The sequence below is a fragment of the Micropterus dolomieu genome, linkage group LG05 (genome assembly GCF_021292245.1).
Source record: "Micropterus dolomieu isolate WLL.071019.BEF.003 ecotype Adirondacks linkage group LG05, ASM2129224v1, whole genome shotgun sequence".
In the NCBI taxonomy this organism is placed as follows: Eukaryota; Metazoa; Chordata; class Actinopteri; order Centrarchiformes; family Centrarchidae; genus Micropterus; species Micropterus dolomieu.
In genome coordinates, this window is record NC_060154.1 from 22,298,052 (window position 1) to 22,307,652 (window position 9,601).

The window sequence follows — 9,601 nt, forward strand, 5'->3', positions numbered from 1 at the left end:
CACATATGAAGCTGCAGCTGGTTCGACAAATGCCCATAAAGATTCCTCAACACGTTGCTATCAGATGTGTATTTCCTCAAACAAATAAGCAAATCCTGCCAGTGAAGTTTTTGTTTATTGGCGTAAGTGCCTTCGTATCCAGGGAGCCTGTTTACCTGCCCTGTTGCCCGGTGACATTTTTGTCTGTGTCGTCAAAGGCTGGCAACACCCCGATATCGCCGAAGCGTTCGTCTCATTAGCGTTTCGTTAAGGTGGAAGACCACAACCTGGTGGTGCTTTGTTTCTATTTCGGCATCTATCCCCATTAAAAGCCGTCTCTGCTGTTCAGAGAGTGGCGGCATTGACATAGTAGGATATCTATATCTGTTGCAGCTTTGCGTAGGCACATTCTTTCCCACCCGACGAGAACACGCTGGACATAGAGGCGGTTACAACGACGCGAGGCCACCTTAAATCACATGCTGACATAACAAGAACACTGCTCTCCTCCCACATCCGAGAAGGGTCTGTTAAGAGGTGTCTCACCTTCCCGACTGCGCTCTTATTACCACGAAAGACGCCGGTGTGCTAGCAACGCGCCGGAGCATCTTAGGTCTTCGCTGCAGCTCCTTATTGGTCAGGAGGTCCGGTGCGTAACGTCGCGCGCTGGACAAGCACAGACGGGCCCGCCAGAGAATTTACAGGGAAACCGTGTGGATACTCAAGTGTTGTTGGATTTATCTGAGTGTTTTTTGGGGCTTTTACATTTACATGCCAAAGCTGGGGAAACACACTGGAACACAGCGGACTTCAGCGCGAAGCTTTAAAGTTCTCGCCACAATAATTGGTAAGTAAGACCAAGTCCAAGTTGTGAGACAATTTAAACACATTTTCAGCTGTAATGTTGACACACACCTTAGGCAAGTTTAACATAGTGTGTTGGTGGGAGAGAAATTGATGGGAGACGAAAATCACGGATTGATGAAGGCATGTTGTGTAGTGATTGCATGAGCCACCTTAACTTAAGGCCGGCCTTAGACGACGGGAGAATGTCGCTGTTACTGTAAATTATAATTAGCAGCTGAAGTTGTTGCAGACATTGTCCGTTTAGGAGCACAAAATCAACCTTATAAAGTGATACTGTAGCAGTGTCAACCATGCTGAGGGGATAATAAGCTAATATTATGACTGAGCATGAAGCAAAAGCAAGTGAATTCATATTTTTGCCCGGTAGGCTAAATGCTTTCTGTAAAGTCCGAAGTCAATATAGGCTATCTACCATTGTTAGACGCCAGTAAACTATGAATCAAGTGCATGCAGTGCAAGTTTTGTTTGTAACAGTACTTTCTTGTCCACTGGGTGGCGACCGAGTATCTTTTTTTCCACGTTAAAGCCCCTGCGATGACTTGAAGGAATCTGTAGGGGTGAACTCGCTCTGTGGATACCCCTGTACAGGCTTTTAAAAACTCCCAACCGGTCCCTCTTTGTGTGTAGGCTTCTCTGCTTAGTTTTGTTGCTGGTCGGACAGTATTGGTCACCTCAGAATGGGAAACATGAGCTCGTGCAGCACCACCACTGCATGTAGGAAAATATTAAGTCATAAGCTATTGCAAATATGTAATTTGCTTTTACACACTGTCCTTTATCTGCTGTTACTGGAATGTGTGCTGAATATACTGCGAGTTACCGGCATCCTTCTTCCTGAAGAGAATGCCCAGTCCAGTATGTCATTTGCATAGTCTACTATGCGCGATCACTTCATTGGTTTCTGCATGCCGCTGAGGTCAGGGGGAAAAGGATGGCGTCAGCACTATTAATGCCAATTTCAACCCATCTGATAACATAAGCCCTGGTCTGTATACCTAGTATTTAAATTAAACATCCACACTAGTGCGGTTGATTAGGCTGCTATAACAGAAGAGTCAGACATCAAAATGCTCTTTAATGTTTATCCAGTAACACAAGTCAAACCAAACGTCCATTAGCTAATTATAGCAGAATCTTATCTTGTGTTTTTTGCAGTTGCTGAATGCAGTTTTGAACGTGTTGCACACAACACTTTGTAGAAAAGGGACCTGGCACAGACTAAGACTGCATAATAATACAGGAATAAAATAGTAATTAATAGCGAGTATGTTATAGCAAACAGGAAACAATTCGTCATTTTAGTTGAGTTTTCGTCAAACCCTCCGGTGACCTCTAAAGGACCGCGGGCCTCAGCTCCTGTAGGGATACGGTGCGGGCACATATTTTGTTCTCCGCTGTAATTTATTATGAATGGCCTAAACTCGCTTGCCCTCCACGTGGGTGTGGATCTCTTCTTGCCATTGGCTGAGATCAGCGGCGTCCTGAAGGAGCTCCCCTGTGATTGGCCGAGCTGCCTCGCGGCTGTGGGCGTATTTTTATCGACGGTGGAAGTGGGATACTTTGTGACACTGTTCATTGTCGATGTTTCACTAGAGCTGCTGTGGGTATGAGTGCGCGGCGGAGAGCCTCTCGCCACTAGCCGTGTTGAGGCTTTGCAGCTTACGGACCGCGTGTTTTGTCACCTAAAAGCTCGCAGGCGCTCACAAAACACCAAGAGGAATTTCTGTTCTTTTCTAGTAGACCTGCCAGTTTTTGTTATAAACGTAACCGCACGCGTAAATGAGCGTCCGTGGCAGTTTTATTTTTTGCTGACAACATACTTGCATTTCTGGCTGCCCATCTATGTAGCATTTAAGGAAGACTCTTGCCTGCACGCTGGAAAGGGCAACAAAGAAATATCAAACAAAGAAAGACGAAAGGCGAGCCGTATTTATGTAGTTGACTTTCCTGAGGGAATATTCTCATGATATCGACCGGAGAGAAGACGGACTTGGTTTTATTCTGACTCTCGGGGAGCGAGAGAAAAACGGAGAGAAAGCTCTCTGAATGCCGCCTTTGATTTGCAAGCGGATCACGGGACGGTAGCCGACGCGACGGGTCTGCCTCACCATCCTCCTCACCCCCGGCTCTGCTCGTCTTGTCTCCCCCTTCTCCGACCACAGGTTATCGGATGGACCAGCACCCCAGCGCCCGGAGCTGCACCAGTCGCGGGGCTTCGTCCTGCGAGGCCGTCCCGACTGAGCCCTCCATGAATCTGTACATCCACTCCACCACCGGCACACGCTTTGAGCTCTCCCTGCCCCTGGAGGAGACCGTGGAGGGACTGAAGAGGAGGCTGTCGCAGAAACTCAAAGTACCAAAAGAGAGACTCGCTCTGCTACACAAAGAAACGTGAGTAAACCTGATAAGCAGTATGTTTGCTAGAAGTGTTGTAGCGTATTGTGTAAACATTAATGTACTTTGTCCTGAAAGGCCAGCCTGTAGGCTCTGACATCTTCAGCCGTAATGTCTAGGCTACTCCGCAGTTTTAAAAATGTGAATACATCGAGTTTAGGTGCGTTTCACCCTCTGGGCCTGCAGCGATATGTTTAAATCTATACTTTGGATTTATGCGTAGCCGTGCTGAGCTCTCAGGAGCTTCAGAGACAACCTTGGCTGCTCTGGTCATCAATACATTCAAGGAAACTACTGACCACCAGGACGCACGGTATTGGAATTACGCACAGGGGACGCACCGGTCACTGGAACAGTATTGACTAGGACTTGCAATGCAGACTTGCATTGATTCATGCCTCCTTCATTATAAATACCGAAGCCTGACTGAATTTCTAATGCAGTGGGAGTCAAACACGTTAAACATTGATGAGTAAAGTCACTCTTAGGTAGCATGTAATTTATTTACTGAGCTGCTGCACAGGCATATATTTGTTCATCTTTGACATGTGACTATACAGTGGAAGGCTATAATATCACATCAGGGCAGCACTGCAAGGGCGAGGGAATAGTTTAAACCTTTATTATTTAAAACCAAGCTAGTAACAGTATTAGGTTATTAAATGAGCTAACAATAGTGCAAGTGGTGTTATGTAAAAAGAGAAGAGAGGCTTTAGTACATGCAAACAGTCAGCATTGTTTTTCAGCTCCCATCCCCACTCACCCATTGTAATCACCCAATAAATCACATCATCCTTTAAAACCTGACCCCCCCCCTCCCCCCCTCCCTTTTTTTAAATCTCCTCTTGCTCCTCAAACTGTAGACCTACAGTAAGTCGGTGTGGGCCTTTGTTCAGCTGCATGGGGTAAGATTTTGGTCATGCCTGTACAATACCTAAACATCCTTCACTGAAACCAAAGGAGACAGAGAGTGAGACACTTGGTGTGTGAGTGGTTTTAGTGCATCGTGACTTGCAAGAAAAGACAATTTCCTCATAGTGGAGCAGACACTCCTGCTCTGCACCAAACATTAAACAGTAAAGTCTTGGGAATGCATTATGGATCACTTTCTTTAGAATAGCAGAGGCTTATAGCCAATGATAATTACTTGTCATACTGTTAATCGTTTCCCATAATTATTTATAAGATTGCGGTTTTGGTTTCAGTGTAGAGTGAAGTTTCAGGTGTACAACTCAAAATGCCAAAAGAAAATACTTACCTCCACTTAGGCAAGTGGCAGTGGTGCCAGATATCCACTGTGAGCAGTTGTCAAGCTCCACTATTCTCGAAATTGAAATATGACAGCCCAATCAATAACTCTCTTTCATGGAGCTTTTCACCCACGGCTCTTTTCCAAACTAGTTTTGAAGTCTGTCTGCCCCCCCTGGCTGAAGGGTGTTTGTGCGTCTGAAGAGAGAAGATACTGTCAGCACAGTCTAATTATCTTGTCCTCTCAAACCCTTCAGGCGACTAAGTTCGGGCAAACTCCAGGACCTAGGTATCTCTGATGGGAGCAAGTTAACACTTGTACCAACCGTTGAAGCAGGATTAATGGTAAGGCTCGCCTGAATGGGATTTTTATTGTCCAAATATAAATAGAAAATACTGTATGTTAGCATTTCTTGCATGTTTATTACTTTATTAAGAAATTGATGTTTGATTTTTAATCCAGTAAAACAGAATTTTTAAAAATATTCTTTTCCTTTCTTTGCAGTCTCAAGCATCAAGACCAGAACAGTCCGTAATGCAAGCCTTGGAGAGCCTAACAGAAACTCAGGTAAGGACTACTAAGAACTATTTCTCTGTGTTGACCATGAAATAATATGGATGTAGCAAACTTGGTATCCTACCATGGTTGCGATGTAAACTGAGCATTTGGCCTTTTGTGTGTTTGCATGATGGATGTGGGAGATTGTAGCTTTGGTTAAGTCCAGAGCAACACCCAGATATGACAGATACAGAGAGAAAGAGATGAGATGAGCAGGCTGCACAAGCACAAGCCTCTTTGCTTGTCTAATCTCAGCCTCTTAAACAAGCCAAGCCATGCTAGCCTTCCAGTGTGAGCTGTTAGGATATAATAAGCAGCAACACCCTCCTGTATCCTAGTAACATCTGTGTGTGTGTGTGTGTGTGCACACCACTGCAGGAAGCCAGGGCGAACTAGGACACAAGAAAGGCATTTTTGTGAGCTACTGAGAGGATCAGCACTTCCACCTTTCTGTTTATACCTTTATCTGTAATCTCTCTCCACTCCTTCTGTATTTCATGCTCTAACACACACACACACACACACACACACACACAGGCAAGTTTCCAGGAAGTGTGCTGTGGCTGCATGGAGATTGAGTGTAGTCTCACCCGCTCATAAACAGAGTGCTGGATCACCAGATGACAGCCTTCTCACTCAGTATTAGCATATGGTTCCTGGAAGCCTAGTGTGCATACATGGCTTGTACTTACAGTGAAACGGCGCTGTAGGGCCTGCTGAAATACAGTTGCATTTGAGTCACTGTAGCATGACTCACCAAAATGATCAATAGTGAGAGTAAAGCAAAAAAAAGGCAAATAGTTTTCTGTGCTGGCCGCAGAGAGAGGGTGCGAGCGAGAAGAGAGGCGATAAGGCTGAGTGCACACAGACAACGGTGTGACGTATGAAACACTCTGCAGCTGACTGACTGACTCAGACCAACTTCCTTTTGTAGCGTTGGGTAACACTGAGACGTACGTAAGTGCATCAGTGATGCGCTGCTGACTGATGTCAAAACAGTACACGGTGGTGAAATTGGATGCTGATGTAAGCAGCGTGTCAGTCATGCAGCGCTAACATTCTGATGAATTTTTCTGAAGAATGGTGCTGTACATTTAGTCACTTTTTTTTATAATCAGAGAATGTGGGCTGTTTGGAGATAGCCGAGTGTGGTTCAGCATGGCATCATTCCCCGCTGATAATTTTACGGTGGAAATCCTGGCCTTGTTGTGTGTGTGAACTCAGCATGCGTCTCGTAGCGCTGACAGCAGATGACTGCATGTGTGTAGGTGTGTGTAAGTGAAAATGTGCGTGTCTGTTACTGGATGTGTGTATGTGTATGTTAGAGTGATGGTGGGCTGGAAGCAAGCCTTGCCCATCATGTGGTACGCCTTTGCTGGGCAGCCATGAGTGACTGTCAGTTTCACCAGAGGCAGATGATAATTCAGCCGCGGAGCCAGAAGAGCAGATCTCTCCCTCTTCTTCCTGTGTCTCTGTTACTCTTAAATTCATTATGAATCAGATGCTTGCGTTTTTCTCAGGAAATGCTTGCAGTACATTACTGTTGCATATGCATTTATTGCGACAGTAATTGTAATCCTACAGTGGGGTATAGAAAGAATAAAGGACACGATAAGAACGATAGCAGGGTAAAAGGTTAAAAAAAAAGGCACAAAGCTGCTTTAGTGTGTTTTTATCCAGAGAAATTGATTCCTCTTTATAATTCATGAAGCGGAAAGGGATGATATAGATTGCAGAGAGATTAAGGATCTGAGTAAGATTAGAAAATAGGAACACAAAAGCTTTCCCTCATTTCCTCTCTCCCCCTAACTCCGGGGCTATCAAAAATCAATCAATGCACTTAGCTCTTAAAAGTGTCTGACATGATAACTGATATGCCCATACACCCAAAAATAGCCTCGGGGAGATGTGGCGTGGATGTTAGCTTTGGTAGCCATAAAAGCAGCGGGTATGAACCCCTGGCCTTGTAACCACCTCACCCTTCCACCCAACTGTATTTTGGTCAGGTCTCATTTTCAGATTGGGCGTTTGCCGGGATGTGTGCATCCTCATGGAAGACGAGGCTAAGTGGATCACCTCATGTATTCTGCTTTTATCACGATTCTGTGGGGGTTCACAGCTAGCTGCTACCTAGCTAGCCAACCAACCAACCATGCAAAACATGACAGCTTCCATGGCTGTTTCAGACTTTAGTGGAGCAAGTTAGATAGAAAGTGTTATATGGAAATGGAGCCTCGGCAATTATCGAAATGGGATTTTCTTTCCCCTATGCGCGGTCTCCCCCTTTTCCTCCGTCTCCCTCTCTTGTTTCTGCTTAACAGCTCTCCCAGGGCCCTATAATTTAAATGTGCTGTGGTTTGCAAGTCCGACTAGCTGCCTCAGTTTGACCGTGACTGGTTTCTTTAGCAAGGACAATCCTGGCTGCCTTAATTCCTCCTCTGGCATCTCACTAGACTTTTTGCATGACATCTAAGCTGTATTAAGCCACTGCCTCCTGACAGACCATCAAAATACAGTTGCCTGCGCTTCTCTCTTCTCATTCTGTCTGCTAAATAGAGGTTGTGTGTACCGCTTACAGTTGTGCACAGGCACACACACACACACACACACACACAAACTAGAATTGAAAGGATATATTTAAGAAGATTTCTGGTCGTGCTCAGAAAATGAGAAAATTTCTGATCCTAGTAGTAAAATGAATGTATACTTATAAGACAAGCAGTGAAAAGAAAATGAACGCAATATGCACTTTTTCTGGGCGGTGGCACGAGCTGTCCACCTATTGATCTTATCTCGGTATTTGATAAAAAGAGAAGGATTATATGTACCTCGCAGCACACAGGCACTATTTGCTCATTGATGCACATTGATGTTAGAATAAAAGCCAACCAGGCAGGCAGGCATCACCCTTACCATCCCCCCCATTGCCCTTCCCCCATGCAGCCACCTCTTTGTTCCTGTCTTAAAGCATGAGCAACAAACCTGCCCGGCTGACAAACCCTCAAACACACAACAATGATTGGGGGTCACTCTTCAAGTTTGGCTCTCCCCCATGATCCCCTTTCATCCTCCACACATCCATAGGCGTCAGCTATACCCAGTTGAGTGCAGTTACAGTGGTGCATACTGGTTTCAAAATCAATGCACGGCCCAGCTGGAGCAAGGCCCAGCAGGCTGCAGATTGACAAATTTTGACTTGACCACTAGCACATATTGCTTTGGGAGGAGGCTGTGTGCTACCATTCCATAGATCCCCGTGGAACAAACTGTTACATATCTGCTCTATTTTTCCTATCCCTGCTGACAAGCACCTCCTGTCCTTATCCACCCCCCATCCTCTTCGTCTAGGAGCGATGACGACAACGATATGGCACAGTCGTGCCATTGTATCTAGCAACAGACAGATGCAAACTAGTAGGATCTAACAATCTGCGCGGAGTCACCTCTGGGTCACCCTCGCCTCATTTCCTCTGCTCGGCCTCCCTCAGGGGGCGCCGTGGTGGGCCAGACAGGTGGAGGAGAAAAGAAAGGGAGAGTTTGCACTATTCAATCTGTAATATGTCAGGCCGGTGTGTGTGTGTGTGTGTGTTATGTAGGTTAGAGGTAATGGGGGAGTATGAGCACATATGCTTGGCTAACTCACAGGTGAAGATATACAGAGGGGAGCCTAATGAAAAGAAAGAAATGAAGACTAAAGGGGAACAAGGTATTTGGCTTACTACAAGAAAAGGCAGAACAACTATGTGCCAGTGCATGACTGTGGGTAAAACAGCTCAATGCAGATGGTCAATATGTTTCTTTATCCAGTCGTGCACCCTGTACACCACCTTATCTAGATGCTATAGTTAATCAGCAGGATTGCCACAACTGGAAATCATTGGAGAGTAATTGTATTGAGGATTTGGGAGTGCAAGGAATTGAAAAATACTGGCGACCTGTCCAGGGTGTACCCGCCTTTCGCCTGATGTAAGCTGGGATTGGCTCCAGCCCCCCACGACCCTGTATGCAGGATAAGTGGTTGACGACAGATGGATGGATGGATGGTTGGAATTGAAAAATGACTAAGTCAGTTTGTTTTGTCAATATGAGAGAATCCTCCCCTTTTATAGCACGCACCCCATGTCCGCACTGCCATTGAAACGAAGGCCTTTTATATGCATGCAGTAAGAAAGCGGGAGGCTTTGCTCTTTAGAATGGTAATTTGCTTTTTGTTACCTAAATGAAAGCTACAGAAATGAATTTGTTGCTGGATGTGTAAATCAAATTGTGTATGGAATAAAAGACAATGCTGATCTAAAGGCCCATTCAGTCCCTGCTCATGTAAACCCCGGCCTTGAAAATGGCATTAATAAGCTGATCACGCAGTATTTTTGCACCTGTGTAATCCCCTTTGTGATGCTCAAACGCACAGCGGGAGGGGTATGCTGGGATGGGCGGAGGGAATCAAGGTGTGTTGTGGCGTAATCAAGGGAGAGATGGATTTTGCAGGGGATTTCATTGTCCTATTGTGTATATGCATCTGCTCACGTGTGTGTGTGTGTGTGTGTGTGTGTG

The 9,601-nt window shown here is 45.4% G+C and overlaps 1 protein-coding gene across 1 annotated transcript in view; it reads left to right on the plus strand.

Moving 5' to 3' along the window:
• Positions 1-236: 236 nt before the first annotated feature.
• midn (midnolin) overlaps positions 237-9,601 on the plus strand; it is a 27,781-nt gene continuing 18,416 nt past the window's right edge. Inside the window, exons 1-4 of the mRNA XM_046049574.1 lie at positions 237-826; positions 3,009-3,237; positions 4,746-4,833; positions 4,994-5,056. Of these exons, the coding sequence (XP_045905530.1) occupies positions 751-826; positions 3,009-3,237; positions 4,746-4,833; positions 4,994-5,056 (456 nt within the window). The 5' untranslated portion in view covers positions 237-750. The remainder of the gene's footprint in view (positions 827-3,008; positions 3,238-4,745; positions 4,834-4,993; positions 5,057-9,601) is intronic.